Source organism: Arachis ipaensis, chromosome B10, assembly GCF_059453495.1.
Source record: "Arachis ipaensis isolate K30076 ecotype BB chromosome B10, ASM5945349v1, whole genome shotgun sequence".
Lineage (NCBI taxonomy): Eukaryota > Viridiplantae > Streptophyta > Magnoliopsida > Fabales > Fabaceae > Arachis > Arachis ipaensis.
In genome coordinates this window covers 147,710,488-147,727,211 of record NC_142435.1, presented here as the reverse complement: position 1 = coordinate 147,727,211, position 16,724 = coordinate 147,710,488, and the positions used below count along the sequence as shown (strand labels likewise).

General features: G+C 27.8%; 2 protein-coding genes across 5 annotated transcripts; one reads left to right on the top strand and one right to left on the bottom strand.

Annotated features, from left to right (window-relative positions):
- Window positions 1-204: 204 nt before the first annotated feature.
- Window positions 205-4,697, bottom strand: LOC107621242 (cell number regulator 6-like). The gene is made up of 4 exons (XM_016323276.3): window positions 4,593-4,697; window positions 2,836-2,950; window positions 1,384-1,652; window positions 205-450 (listed from the first exon to the last, which is right to left on the bottom strand). Exons 1-4 carry the CDS (start codon window positions 4,695-4,697, stop codon window positions 205-207), a joined length of 735 nt encoding a protein of 244 aa, XP_016178762.1.
- A 4,871-nt stretch (window positions 4,698-9,568) lies between these two features.
- Window positions 9,569-16,597, top strand: LOC107623177 (U-box domain-containing protein kinase family protein). Of its 4 annotated transcripts, none has more exons than XM_016325347.3 (10): window positions 9,569-9,811; window positions 10,590-10,797; window positions 11,491-11,612; window positions 11,691-11,812; window positions 12,257-12,447; window positions 12,811-13,133; window positions 13,507-13,608; window positions 13,735-14,163; window positions 14,874-15,626; window positions 15,808-16,597. In XM_016325347.3, the coding sequence occupies exons 2-10, from the start codon at window positions 10,623-10,625 to the stop codon at window positions 15,982-15,984; spliced, it is 2,394 nt and encodes a 797-aa protein (XP_016180833.1). In that variant the 5' UTR covers window positions 9,569-9,811; window positions 10,590-10,622; the 3' UTR covers window positions 15,985-16,597. The 4 variants fall into 4 exon arrangements, with proteins under 4 accessions (XP_016180833.1, XP_016180832.1, XP_088342153.1 ...); XM_016325346.3 differs by having other exon boundaries at window positions 9,597-9,811; window positions 10,590-10,821; XM_088486027.1 differs by having other exon boundaries at window positions 9,746-9,904; window positions 10,590-10,821.
- Window positions 16,598-16,724: the final 127 nt, after the last annotated feature.

The following is a 16,724-nucleotide window of genomic DNA, read 5'->3' as shown; positions in this document are numbered from 1 at the left end:
TATTGAAGGTATTGGCTAAAAGCACGTTAGTGCAACGGAGAAGCTAGAAATTATTACTTCTTGTAAACGTGATTTTATGAACAAAATCACTTCTGTGTTTGTAAAGAAGAAATTTAGCCAAACAAAAAAGTGAAGCTTTCAAGAAGTTCTAACGTGCTTTTCTTCTTCAAACGTGGTTACCAAACACACCCATAATGGTTGGTTCTAAATATTAACAACTTGTAGTTCTAAACCGGTATGATCATTATTATTGTTCCTAGTGGAAGAGGGTTCAGCCTTTTCTTTATTAGCATTATTAGTGGTTTTCATCTCTTGAATAGGAGGAGGATTTACAATAGTAATCTCTGAGCCAATATTATCTGAGAGTCTTCCCTTCATCTCTCTATGCTCTTGGCACAAAGCACACCAATGCAACCAACAATGTACACAACATGGGTCACATGGCGAGTTCTGTAATCATCATTCAAACAATAATAAGTAAGAAAATAAATATAATTACGAGTAAATAACTATTTCTGATCATAAAATATTTGAACGCTGACTAAATTGACTATAAAATTTGAAATTAAAATTATACACATACAAAATAAGTTTTGTTTAAATAATAATAAGTAAGAAAATAAATATTATTATTGAATCAAACACTACGGCTTATTTTGGATATACATACAGATCATAAGAAATAATTAAATATAATAGAAAAGCATATAAAATAAGCTAAGAATAATTATAAAAAATTAATTTTTAATTAATTTCCATAACTAACTAGAGTTTAAATTTAGAATTTAGGATAAAAAATTATTTCAAAAAATATACACAAAAAGGTATAGAAAAAAAATGGACAAAGATACATCTAACAAATTTTAAAATAATAATCCAAAATACCCAAAAGATTATTTCAACAACAAAGTTACCCTTCTCTCATCTAATTTTATGCTAATTTGACATGAAATTATAGTCACATAATCTTTATAATATCACAATTATAATGAAATATAGTAATATTCACCTCATGGAAAGAGCAGTTTTGACTTGAGAAAACAATTTTTAAAGCATATTAAACTAGTTTCTAAAATCTTTAGAATTTTTTGTTTTTTCTATATTTTTTTTCATGCGTACTTTTATCAATTTACTCCCAGCCAATAACTTTATTAAAATAGTAAAAATTTACGTATAGTTGTTTTTATGTGAATGTGATAGTAAAAAATTATTAAATAACGATTTAATTAAATTTGTTAAATTATCTAACGATTTTTAACTATCAACTTTATATGATGACAATTGTAAGTGAATTTTTCAGTATTTGATATTAATGATGCACGTTTAATGTATTAGTAGAAAAGAAATGATCGAAGGAAGGTGAATTGAATATAATGTTTATACCTTCAAATGATATTTCTTTTGCAAGGTTTGTCGAACTTGACCAGTGTAAATGCCACACATCCACCAACTAAAAAGCAAACCCTCATAAATGAGGAAGGCTGTTCCTGGATCTATGTAGCCATTGAAGATTGTGGTTATTGCTGCCAAAGCTGCTCCACCTTCAATAAAGATTGCATGACAAATGCATGGCCCTGTCCATGGAGTTTCTTCATTCAAGCTTTCTACATTCCGTCCAAATAATACACAAGGGCAAAACAACCCTGTCATGCCTGCAATCTTTTTTTTATTAATTATATATTCAAAAGTTTTTAACACATAAAATAGTCGCATCAATATTTTTAAAAGATGAGTGCTAGGAGACCAGCAGAATTTGTGATATTTAGTTATCAATTATATATTTTTTGTGTTCATTAAAATTTTTTTACTGATAATTATATAATTATTATTAAAATTTTTTAACAATAAAATATAAGACGGTTAATATTTAATTATCAATAAATATATTAGTAATTATTTTTATTATCACTAAAAATAAAATAAATAATCATTAAGAATAATTTTTTTACTAGTATTGATTTGCACTACCTATAGTAGTTTGGAAATATATTAAGGTATTTAGATATTATTATTGAACAAAGAAAATATCTAAAAGTTCAATATTTATAACTCGTAATACTTAGCTAAATCATATATATATATAAAGGAGTTGGATATCGTTAATAATTTTTTTATAAATTCATGCAAATATATAATGTAAAAATAAATAAATAAATAAAAATTAATATATAGTTATTTTTATGTAAAATTTATAATTAAAAATTATTATATAACAATAATTTCATCAAATATACCAAATCATCTAATTTTTAATTATTAACTTTACGTGAAAATAACTACATATAATTTTGCAAAAAAAAAAAAAATCATGTTTGATCATATACAGAGTGACACTATTATCAAAATAAGAGTGACAATATTATTTCACTATATAAATTGGTCTTCAATATTTTTTTGAACAAATTAATTTTTAACAAAAAAATATTGACAAATTAGTTTAATTTATGATCTTTTAGAATATTCGACAAATAGTACTTAATTAGAAAATAAATGAACAAACTAATTTATTTTAAAAATTTTAATGAATTTAATCATTCATATATATATATATATATATATATATACACACACACACACAATAGTTTCTAGAAAAAAATTAAGATTTAATTTGTCAATTTAAAAAATATTAATAACTAATTTATTATTTTATTTTATTAAAAATTAATTTGTCTAATATTATAAAACATCATAATTATCACTTTGTCAATTTCTTTTATTAAAATAATTTTTTCAATACGAAAACTATTAGAAACCAATTTAGATATATCACAACAAAGAAAAGAAGACCAAGTTTCATAAAATTTGTTATGTATGTAGTAATGTAATAAAGCATACAATTTTCATTATCTTCAGCACACCCAAAGATTCCAGTCGTCCAAGCTTCATCAGCAGGAGGTGCATAGCTTTCAGGCAATGGCTGCCCACATTCAATGCACTTCCGAACAGCCAACTGTAATTAACAAGATGTTCAAAATTCAAAATTAAAAAAAATACAAGCAAAGAATCATTATAATATTGACAAATTTAATTTTAATACACTGTTACTCTCTAATTTTATATTAGTAAAAATAATTATATTTATATTTACAGTGTAAATGATTATTTAAAAAAACAGATGTAATTGAACAATTATGTAAAATATTTTACAGTGTTAGTATATTAAAATTAATAAATTTTAATAACAATAAAAGATAAATAAATGAAAAAAATAAAAAAATATAAAAAAAAATATTAAGAATAAGATATAAAAAAAATAGAAAAACAAAAATTAATATTTTTATATTTTGTTTGATAATAAATTAAATATAAAAAGAGATAAATAATAAAAGTCTAGTTTACTCTTATTTTTTTCTACAAACAAAATTTAGACAACAAAATTAACAATACAAAATATAATTATTAAAAATGAATAAAAATATAAATAAAGAAAAATAAAAAATAAATGATATCTTTTATTAGCTATTAAGTAAAGATTCATATATATTTGTCTTTATATAAAATTGATAGTTAAAATTTTTTAGATAATCTAATATATTTAACTAAATTATTATATAATAATTTATAACTATCAATTTCACATAAAAATAACTATATATAAGTCTTTATAAAAAATATAAAATATATTAATTTAATATTATAAAACATAATATCTATATCTATCTCTCTATTAAACATAATTTTATGTTTCTATAAACAAAGGAGTCTTGCTAGAGAGTTAATGGCTTATTTGTACAATGTGTACAATGGGCTATATGAGTTACAAAATGAACATCACCTATAATATTCAGAAAACATCTCATGTCATAAAACTACTCATTCCAAAAGCTTAAGCTAAATTTGGGGTTCACCAAGAATCGAATTCTTAACCTTTTAGATCTAGAATTCTAATACCATGTCATGATACCACTCATCCCAAAGACTTACGCTGATGGAAAAAAAATAACACTAATGGTTATATCTCTAATACTCTCTAAACCTCCATTGTACGCATTGTACAAATATTCCATTGGCTTCCCATACTTTCTCATAAAGAAAATATTTATGCTCATCAAAGCATCCATCGTGATGCTAGACCCTACGATTGAGATGTTGCAGGAAGAATACGGATACGGTATTTGTATTGGGTACAAATACGGCAACTAGATCTGAAAATTTTTAGGGAAAAAAACAGGGATTTATTATTTGCAGTCAAGAAACTTTTGTGTACAAGATCTTTCATTCTTTTGTGATTACAAATTCCTGTTGTTAATTATTTAGCACAATTGAATGTCGTTTTCGAATAAATTTAAGGAGAGAATAAAAATCAAATACAGATAGCTATTTTTTTTTACGAGTAACCTCACTTAGAAATTAGAATACCAACAAAATTGTGCAACTTCGTGTACTTTGATTGCATCCACATTTATAGGACAAGAATTGGAGGAAATGAAATTAAACAAATTAAAGTTCTTATGGCCCTACAAATTTTAATTCGATATGGATGTAATCAAATCAAACAATTGTGAGAACAAAAAAAAAAAAAAGTAAACCTACCAATCAAATTGAAGAAGAATGCAGAAATTATAGAAACAAAAATTCAAATGAATTAAAACCTGTGGAACATCAATTGGTTGATTCAATTCTCCAGGTGTGATATCTTCCAATGGAGATTGATCTCTTGTTAGCTTCACATAGTGCAATTCATTCCTTTCATCCATCTAATGCATGAATAAATAAAAACAATCAATCATGAACGGAAGAAATTACAAATCTTATTTCTAGATCTATTGAAATTAGTTTAAAAGCCAAATAAAATCACTATACAATTTAAGATATGAAGAATATTCTGTCAAGAATGTTTTGATGTTGATGATGGAAATAAAAACTAACAATGTTTGATGTATTCAAGATTTTGATGTATGTGAAGAAAAAGTGAAAATAAAACACTAATGTTACGTTCCTGCTCCCATGCTTTTCTTGATAAAAATAGCTTAGTTTCGGGTAGAAAGAAAAAAAATAAAAAATAAATAAAAGAAGAAAAATCTCTAGGTTATTACTTACTTAATACTTGTTAACAAATCTAGTGATGGTGAATTGGTGATTTATTATGAAAATTAAGGAATAAGAGTAAAAATTGTAATTTTTAAATCGACAATATTATTACTTTTAATTTGATAATAAGCATGCACATGTGCACCGACACACATGATGAAAATTGATTAAAATTAAATCAATGGAATATTTATTAAGAGTCCTGCTAGGAAACTAATGGAATATTTGTACAATATGTACAATGGTTTATATGAGTTACAAAATGAACATTATCCATCATATTCAGAATAATCATAGGGATAATAAACATTTCATATCATAAAACCTTTTGGATCTAGAACTCTAATACCATGTCATAATACTACTCATCCCAGAAGAACGCTGATAGAAAAATGTAACACTAATAGTTATATCTCTAATACTTTCTAAACTTCTATTGTACACATTGTACAAATATTCCATTGACTTTCTATACTTTTCATTTATTAATTGTTATGACATAGATATCTAAAATTTTATATCAAAATGTGACTTCCGCTAAGTTGGAAATTTGTAGTGCTTCACTTTAATCACCGGAAAATCATGATGTATTTGTAAGAACTCCAATACTTAGGGTTTATTTATCTTGTGTTTTAAAAATATATGTTAAAATTATAAATTAAAAAAATTATTAAAAATATAAATTTAAATATATTTATTTTATATTTATTAAATAAAAAATTAAAAATTTTTCACTAATAATATAGATCTTAAGAGCTAATCTCTTACGGTTCTTTTGATTAAGTTTCAAAACGTTGTACGAAAATTTAATTTTTTAATGAATCTCGTTAAGGAGGTAATGAAGTATCTGTACAATGTGTATAATGGGTTGTTTATTTGATCTAATATGAGTTAAAAAATGAATATTCAGGATAAAATAGTAAAATACTACTAATTTCTCAAACATAATACACACATACTATCGAGTACTAGAAATAATAAATATCTGATATCCTACTAAATCGAACATCCCTAAATCTTCATTGTACACATTGTATATATACTCCATTAACTCCCTGTACTTCCTCTTTTTCAATACATTGATTTACGGGGTTTATGTCAAAACATACTAATGGGAATTGGAATAAATTAATATATAAGCATACGATATAACTGGATTAAAACTTTTAATTTAAGCATGCTAATTGCTTGTTACATCATAGCAATATCTAGGCCTAAACACAAGGAAATAGAAAATAAATATATGAGGGAAAACTATTGATATACAAAGTGTGAAACGTGTAAATAAAAATGTTCAGTTAATTTACACTTGCTCACATAGATCTAACAACTATTAATAAATTTTATTTTTGAGACATATACACGTAAAAAAAATTAGTTATCAAATTAGCCATTATATATTTATATATAAATATATATAATTTAATTTTTTAATGAATATTTATATTTTTATATATATTTTATATAAATAATTAATTTATTAATTAATTTTGTATGCACATAATATTATTATTTTATTTTATAAGTTTAGTATCACCTCTTCTAGTTTACCTAAAGTAAATTAATTATGTTATACGTGCACTAAAATCAGTTACTAAAATAAATTATTAATATAAAATATATATTAAAATAAAAAATATATATTAAAAATAAATTAAATAATATATATATATATATATATATATATATATATTTATATTTATATATAAATATATAATAGCTGATTTTATTGTCCACAAATAATAACATTTTTAAAAGTAAATACATAAAGCTATAAAAAGATATTTGAGACATTATCCTCAGAAGCAATCTCCTAGATTTATGTTCTACAAACGCATAGATAGCCCAACAATTTCACAACCTCTAGAGTCTAGACCATGAAAACACAATTATGTCAAATCTCATAGTTTTGTTGCCCTTTTGTAAAGTAATAACATTTTCGAGGAGTTAATGGCCGAACAACAAACAATCATAACCTAAAGATTTTTTTTTTATTTCCATGGCGGTATATTTTTTATTTTGATAGGTCAATAACTAATATGTTGTATGTGAATCAAAATCTTATTATTTTAGAGTTTAATATTGGTCAATAAATTATTATATATATAAATTGATATTCGAACCTCTAACACATAAAGAAGTGAATTAATTATTTGATCAACCCAAATTAATTTGGTATAACCTAAAGATAATTAGCTAGCATTACACTAAAAATGTCAGATTAATTTAGTCCATGATAGACAAATTAAACTGAGGAATCTACATCCATAAAATTTAATTAATTGAGAGATCAAATTAAGTTTTTGGAGAGTTTAAATTGAATTTTAGATCTTAAAATCACGAGTTATCTATTAAACTGCCAAAGCAACAACTGACAACTAATCACATACATAAATATTCTATTAACTAAATTAGTGACTAAAATAATCAAATTTGGTTGACGATAATAAAACTAAATACATTTAAAATTTAGAAACCAAAATTATTATCAAGTTAAACTTCATGTACCAAAATAAGCGTTAACTCTTAATAAAATCACAAATATAATTAAGTGATTGTTTGCATACATATTGTAAATATACATAGGGTTTGTTTGGGTGAACTTCTAAAAAATTTTTTTTTTAATTATCTTTTTTTTAAAAGATTTTACAAAAAAATAAAAATAATTTTATGTTTGGATATCTCATACAAAAAGATTTTTTTATTTATTAATTATATTTGGGTATAATAATATAAAAATATTTATTTATTTATTTATTACATAAAAAATATTCTTTTTTAAAAAGAAAAAGATCTTTTAGAAAAAGATGTAAATTATAACTTTTTTTAAAAAAAATATTTTTTATTTTTTTAGTGTTTTTATTTTTATTATTAAAATTTTTTTAAACATATTAAAAATAAAAAAAAAAATTTATTAAAAAATAATTTTTTTTATCAAAATAATAACATCCAAATAAATAAATAAAATAAAGAGAATAAGAGAAAATAAATATGTGGGTCTTTTTTTCCCGATTCTGTAATAAATACACCTCTGTGTTCTATGCATTGATTTGTTTGAATATGAATGTGAATCTTTCACATATAATTATATATATCTCTAATATTAATTCATAAATAGTTTAAATAGAAAAATATAAATTCTTAGAATTTTCAATCCAGTTGGAAAGAAAATCAAAACTTTCTATAATATCAAGTGATTATTATTAAGTAACGTGGGACCCAAGAAATCTCATATCTTGTGATGACACCAATAGTGGGTCCCAAAATTTTAATGAACGAAATTTAACACCTCGTGAACTTAGATAACAGTGGTCCCCATTCATAAAATTAAAAAAAATTATTAATTTGTGTTCTAAAAAAATATAAAAATTAATTTTTTTATATTTGTAATATATTGAATATATTAAAAATATTAATTTTTTATTATTATACTTTTAAAGTATATTCATAGAACACAAATTAATTAAATCTAATTAAAAATTCAGATTTTCTCACCTAACAAACCTGTTTACGTCTCGCTACCACCAAGATTATGACACCAGTTCATTCATACTTTTTTTTTCTTAAATTCTAGAACCAAACCAACTTGGCAATTTGTTACCGTTTTGTCTTATTTTATTTATTTTTGTAATTATTTAACAACTTCCAGGGTTTATATAATGGAAATATCCACGAAACCCAGAAATAAACTAATTTATGGTTGGTGGTTATTGCTTCTGACGGCTCCTTCTTTTTTTTTTTTTTTTTCTTCTTTGACTAGACACATTCCAGACAAGAAAATGCTTTGAAAATTAGGAGATTTATTTAAAAAATTCTCTGCCGTCAATTCATGATTACAAGTTGTTGTTTAATCAATTTCAAATTTTCAATGACTAAATAGTAAATACCCCATTAAAACAAGTTTAATTTTAATATTGTATTCTAAAAATTTAACATAATTATTCAATTAGATTTATGTATTTAAATAATTATTTTCATTAATATGATAATATATGATTAATTATTTATATAAATTTTTTATGACCTTACATGAAGACTTATATAGATAAAACAAATTTATGTAAAGAGTTTAATTAATACATTAAAATTAGGTTTAATTACTTTGTTGGTCTTATAGTTTCGTGAAATTTTCAATTAGGTCCCTATATTTTTTTTCTTTCTAATTGAGTCCTTGCACCAATTTTTTTTTTAATTGGGTTCCTACACTTTTTTTTTATTTAGGTCTCTATACTAATTTTTTTTTAGTTGGATCCCTATAAAATTAAGTCAATTATTACTAAGAAGGACTTAATTGAAAAAAAAAATTTAGTGTAAGAACTCAATTAAAAAGAAAAAAAGTATAAGGACCTAATTGAAAATTTCACGAAACTATAGGGACCAACAGAGTAATTAAACCTTAAAATTATAAATGAAGAATTTTTGTTATTAAAAAACAGATAAAATTTAAATGCTTACCTAAACTCTATTTATAAAAAATGAAAAATTTCAAAATCTCATTTATTTTTCCAATAAAAACTTTTCTATTTTCAACAATGATAAAAAAGAAATTTAAAATACTTGTTAGCAAAATTCTAGAAAAAAAGGAAAAAAAAAAGTTTACATTTTGAGGTCATTGACTGAACGGTCAACGCTTCTTCTAGGCGTGGTTAAGTTCACGTTTTGCTGTGTTCCACGTTTAATCAAAACCTTTTGTTTGATATTTCTGGTTACCGAATTTTGTTTCAGAATCTGAGTGGTGAAATGCGGAAACTTCCATTTCAGATAAGATTCATAAGCTAAGGTTTGAGGCAAACACTTCATTGCTTTTCATTCTTTTATTTTTTTTTTTTGTCATTCAAGGTTTCAACTTAGCAGTAGCTGTTTGTTTTGATTGGTTAGTTCAGAATCTTCTTCAATTTCTTTGTACTCTGTATTCTTAACATGATTGTTGGATCTTAATAGTTTTCATTTCCCCATAGAAATTATGAATTATGTGTAACATGTGGCTTCATTGATTTTGGCTTGAATTGAGAACAGTGGTAATTGGATATTCTCTGCATTCCAAGGGAGAAAAAGAAGGATTTTTCATTTTTAGGGTAAATCACCAATTTAATATCTAAATTATTGTGATATTGACAATTTAGTCCAAAAAGAAAGAAGCAAGCGATGACTTCTCCTTAAAGATACATAATATCTGATAAAATGCTCCAAAATATAAGCTAAGTAGAAGAAGAAAGGGAATTTTGTCAAATGTTTTTCATATTTGGAAGACCATGCTTGTATTTCTTTCTTTCGATGGCGAAATTTTCGGCGGATTATTCTTTTAGGAGCTAAAATTGGTTGTTTACTCTTTTAATTATTTGAATTTGGAGCTTAAAATGTGCTAGGTCCTTGGTCCCTTGTTCATTGATGAGGTTTTTTGTAACAATGAATAGGGTTGTTTGAAAAGTTGGTGTTTTGTGTGTTTATTTTTATCTTTTTTAATATTACAACACTGAGCATCCTTTTTCTTAGAGGCTTCCACTAAATTAATTTCTTCTATTCTGGTTAAGCATTCAAATTTGTGTTTTTATTTGCAGAGAATTCATTGTCTTTGACGTTGGTAACACAATATGGAAAGGATTCAAGATAAGGCAGATGAAAATAGTATATCTGAGCATTCGCCTTCATCCGTTGTTGCTCTAGCAATTAAGGGTAACAAGAAAAGCAAATTTGTGGTACAGTGGGCACTGAATAAGTTTGTCCCTGAGGGTATGATTGTCTTCAAGCTGATACACGTCCATCCCGGTATAAAAGGAGTTCCAACACCAAGTAATATATGTGCTTCCTGTTTTCGTTGTATTCTAGAATTACGAAACAATTTTATGCTTTCAAACTTTCCAAATATTTTCAATGTAAATATCATATATGGATTATGAGTATTGATCAGACGGGACACCATATGGCAATTAGTCTGATCCATACGGCTAATTCTACCTAGTTGGATAAGGCTTTACTGTCTTTATATTTTCTTATTATGTTAAGATACTTCTAATCAATGATATTGATAACACTATGACTTACAACTTTGTCCTGAGGAACAAGTTCATGGAGTTTTTATCTCTGAATTTAGGCCATCTTTATATATGCATCGCTTTTGCTAAATTCTAGTGTATGTGTATCCTCTGAAAAGCTGCAAGGATTTGATCTGTTGGTTAAATGTTCAATGAGTGTTCTTGTTAGTAGTCTTGCTTTGTGTCTCACGAGAATTCTACACTTGAATTGCTTTTCACTAACACGATAAAATGCTGAAAACATATTTTGGCCCTGTATCTTAATCTCATAATCTTTTTCTACTACTAAAGATATCAATTGGAAGCAGTAATTAACAATATTTTTTTTATTGAATACAAAAAAGAGTAACTTATGTCACCTACTCTATTGTTTCACATGTGATGAGTTGCTAATGCATAGTTGATCCTTGTTTTTTTGAACTTCCAGTGGGAAATGTGATTCCTATTTCACAAGTGCGTACCGATGTAGCAAACGCTTTCAGAAAGGAAGTGGAGTGGCAGACAAATCAAAAGCTTCTACCTTTCAAAAGAATGTGTGAGCAGAGAAAGGTAAGAAATTAGTTCATAGAGATTAACTAGAATGATGAATTCAAAATTGGTTCTATATTTCTTATACTGTTGATCCAGGTCCATGCAGATATTGTGGTGATTGAATCAGATGACGTGGCAGGTGCAGTAGCAGAGGAAGTAGCTAAGGGTGCTATAACCAAACTCGTCGTTGGAGCATCATCTCGTAGCATATTTACCAGGTATTTATTCAAACAATAATGTATTATGCAATAGCTGTTAATCACTCTGTTGAATTATGAAAACAAGGTACTTCATCAGTTGAAACAAAATCAATCAACCTTCTCATTTTTTTCATTATTCACTAACCAAGTAACTAGTTAAACCAAATGTGATATGGCCTTTTGTAAAAGGAAGCATTAAGCAAAAATGATACTTTTGTCATTTTTTAACTATTGCATTGCAAATATCATGTAGTATTTGATTCTCAAGAAAACCAGTCATTTGAAAATCTTAAGCTGTCACAAATGCTTTGCAATGATCAAATTTGCATATATAATTTCCCCTTCATTTGAAAGTAGTTTTGGTTTGAAACACGGAGAAATAAGATGTCTATCTTTACCTAGTCTCTGTCTCTTTTTCTCCGTCTGATCATAACCTTCCTTTTACTGAAATATTGCTTTCAGTAAACATAAGGGTATATCTGCAAAAATCTCAGTATGCACTCCAAGATTTTGTACAGTCTATGCTACATCGAAAGGAAAACTGTCCATACGACCATCAGACATACAAGTTGATGATAGCATTATCGATGACACTAGTGGAATCAGTTTTTCCTCCAGCAGCTCATCAAATTACACTTCAACCACTCAGACAGGTATAGTAGTAAGTTGTATTGTTGTATCAGCAGAATATCATGTATAAAGTAAGTAATATGTTAAATTTAAGTAAGAGCCTAAAAGATTATGATAATTCAGTTAAGTCCTTTAAAGTAGTAATTTGAGCTTCTTGGAAGGTAAGTTAACCAAATACTTTGTAAAAAGTTTTGCATCTAAATTAAAATGATTTTTTTGTAGTCATTAGATCTGAATAATTGTTAAATGTTTGGACTTAAATAAACGAAAAATTTTGAAGGGAACAAAATCGAGATTTACTATATTTTAACAAAGAGAATATATATAACTGGTCCAATTTTACTTCCCTGTAGCAAAAATACTTACCTTTTCTTGGATGTATACAGACACTGGCTCGCTTGCATCATATGCTCCTTCGCATTCATCTTCCTTAACTACACAGCGATTCCAAGCTCTTTCAAGTATAAATCAGACATTATTGAAGACAAGTACTGGTTTAATTGAAACTAATCATTCTAGAGGTCGATCTCTAGATTTTGGGAGAGAGAACATTACTTCAACTTCTTCCAGAAACTCTGATATTGATTATGCTTTGAATCGTTCCTCTAGTTACAAAAGCGTTATATCTGATACCGAATCTTTGAATTTTGATCAAAATTCTGCCAAGGAGGAACCATTAGCGATTGAACATCCTTCACCTAATAGGCAGGTAATCAAGATTTTAATACTTTAACTTGAGGAAATCAAACTTGTATTATTTGCAACTCATACCTTAAGTGATGGTACCTTCTTGATTAGCACTATCAGATATATTTTTAGTTTGAACAAAAACTAGGAGCAAATAATTCACATAGTATGTGGTTCTCATGTTATCATTAGACTCCGGCAACAACAATCTGACTAGAATTATAGTCCTTGCGCTTATCATATTTCATGCATATGCAAATCTATTTGCACTTTCATCAAATATGTGCTCAGCTGCTCAAGGCTCTTATGCTGCATATGAGAATACTTTATACTTTTTTAGTTGTTGCTTCAGCAAAATCCTTTTGCAAGTGAATTTTTTTGTGGTCATTTATCAGGAAAATGTTAACCTTGAGCTGGAAAAGTTGAGAATTGAACTAAGACAAGCCCAAGGATTGCATGCAGTAGCTCAAAGCGAAAGCATAGATGCATCACGAAAGGTAATATCTATTAGCTTGTTTATGGAACCCCAGACCCTCTCATGGATCCGGTTCTTTCTTGAAATCAAATTCTTTCGACTACTATTATCAAGTGGACTAACTAATATCCTTTATTGCTCTGAACAGTTAAATGACCTCAGCAAGAGGCGATCAGAAGAATCCATGAAACTAAAGGAGATTCTTGCTAAGGAGGAAATGGCCAAAGAATTGGCAAGACATGAAAGAGAGAAATATGAAGCTGCAGCAAGAGAAGCGGAATATTTGAAAGAGTGTGCTGAAAGAGAAGCTGCAGAAAGAAAAGAAGCAGAGTTAAAGGCTATCCGTGCGGCTAAAGATAAAGAAAAGCTGGAGGATGCTATTACTGGTTCCACGCCGTTGTACCGAAAGTTTGCGTGGGATGAAATAGTGTCCGCTACCTCATCATTCTCTGAAGATTTGAAAATTGGAATGGGAGCATATGGAAAGGTGTACAAGTGCAGTTTGTATCATACAACTGTTGCTGTTAAAGTTCTTCACCCTAATAGGGGCCACAATAGCAAGCAATTCCAGCAAGAGGTATGGAAACTATACATATAATGGTTATGCAAAATAATTTTCATTGTAGAAAGTTTTCACTCTTATCATTCAAAAGAAGCAAAATACAAACTATATAGCCAGAGAAGAAAGAACAGAGATGAACTCTTCTATGTCTAAACTACTCTCAAACAGAATCTTGTCATATCCTTTGTTAAGTAACAAATCCTACCCTATCATACCAGAATTTAAAAACCAAAAAGAAATTAATCCCAACAGCTAGATGACTTTCAAAACTTCCCATCAAGTGGGTATATGCCCAACTTGCTTTTTAAAGTGTTAAATTTTCAAACACCGATCAAGGTCCCTACATTTTCGCTAATTGCTTGTATCCCCTTAGAAGAATTTGGTTCTGTTCCTTTCAAACACTGAAATTGAGATTCCTGTAGTTGTAAAGCAATCAATGAGTCCAAAAGTGAAAAATGCTTCTTTCAATGATTTTAAACTCATAAACTTAGATAATATGCATTTAAAATGGAAAGCATATCTGCAACAAGAAAATGAAAGGAGAAAAACTGGAAAATCAATAATAGAGAGTGGATAGATAAGATAATCCTAATATCTGCATAACTGTCAACACAATCATGAATAATTATAATAACAATAGTCAAAGAAATAGAACATCAAATAATGAGTATGAATTAGATTTAACCTCACAACAGCACTAATATATGTCTTCCCTATGTTTCCAGCTTGAGATACTTAGCAGAACTCGTCATCCAAACTTGCTTCTTCTTCTTGGTGCATGTCCTGAGCATGGATGCCTTGTGTATGAATATATGGAGAATGGTAACTTGGATGATAGATTACTCCGGAAAAACAATGCCACCCCTATTCCATGGTTTGAGAGGTATCGAATAGCATGGGAAGTTGCATCAGCTCTATCCTTTCTTCACAGTTCGAAGCCAAAACCAATCATCCATCGTGATTTGAAGCCAGCGAACATCCTTCTTGGTCGTAACCTTGTCAGCAAGATTGGTGATATTGGCCTTTCGACAATGCTTCAGTCAGATAATTTATCCACCATGTACAAGGACACTGAGCCTGTTGGGACACTCTGCTACATAGACCCTGAGTATCAAAGAAATGGATTGATATCTCCAAAATCAGATGTTTATGCTTTGGGAATAGTTATATTACAGTTATTGACTGCAAAACCAGCCATAGGAATTACTCATGTGGTTGAAACAGCAATTGGTGCTGGGAAGTTGACGGATATATTGGATCCAGAGGCAGGAAGTTGGCCATTTCAAGAGACATTAGAATTAGCTCAATTAGGACTGAGCTGTGCTGAACTTCGGCGAATAGACCGGCCTGATTTGAAAGATCATGTTCTTCCTAAACTAGAAAGATTGAAAGAAATTGCTGATAGGACTCAAGAATCTCCTTCAATAGTATTTGTTAGATCCAGACCTCCCAATCACTTTATCTGTCCAATACTTCAGGTAGTTTTAAGTACATCATAATGATAGCATTCGACTTATTTTAACTGATTCAGATCCTTCCACTCTTGTATTACTTCTGTAAATCATAAAATTTTATTAAGGAGTTACCTGCATGATCTTACATCTACATGACTTTTTCAACCATCATGTTAATTTTCAAAATGTGTTTCATTTCATGCAGGATGTGATGGATGATCCTTGTGTTGCTGCGGATGGATATTCATATGATCGTAAAGCAATTGAAAAGTGGTTTCAAGAGAATGACAAATCACCAATGACAAATATGGCCTTACCACACAAGCATCTAATTCCTAATTACACTCTCCTGTCAGCAATTATGGAATGGAAGTCTCAATAAATATGATGCAGCATTATCTTTCTCATTGTTAGTATTCCATTCATTTGTTTCTCTTGTGTAGCTTGCATAAAAAGGTTCTTGTATGATATGTGACGAGTCTTAGATGCAAATTGTTTGTCTACCACCCAAAGCTTGCTATTTGGTTAATTTAGGGAGCATTATTTGCAAGTGGCGCTCGAACTTACTCAACCTCTTAAACTAAGACCAAGTCAGCCTAATTCTCAATACTTAGCAAGAAAGATAAGAACATAAGAAAAAGAAAACTTTGATGAAAAGAACACTTTATAGGTGTAATCGGCTTTTCTCTGGCAAAAGAAGTGGCAAATGATTATCTGTAAGGGAAGCAACCTTAACTCAACAACCAAAAGATGGTGGAAGAAACATGTTCTATGCTGTGAACATTAAAGGGCAGTAGCTAGGATGATAGGATGATAGGAAGATTTTCAGTATATTCTCTATTTTTGTACATCTTGAATGTAGTTGATTTATTCTTCACTTCTTTCTGGTATTTATTCTTGCTGTAATAACTTGTATTAACTCTAAGAAGTCTAACTCATGGATTATGATTTTGAGGAAATATTTATCTACCATGGGCGAGTTTTCCAGTTTGCTATATGGATCAATCTAGCCCAAATTTACCCTTATACCAAAGTCATCTGGTCTTATTTTTCAGAGTTAATTGAGGTGACATTTGTAATTGATTTGATTCATTGTATATTAAATTGTTTAGGTGAGTTTTC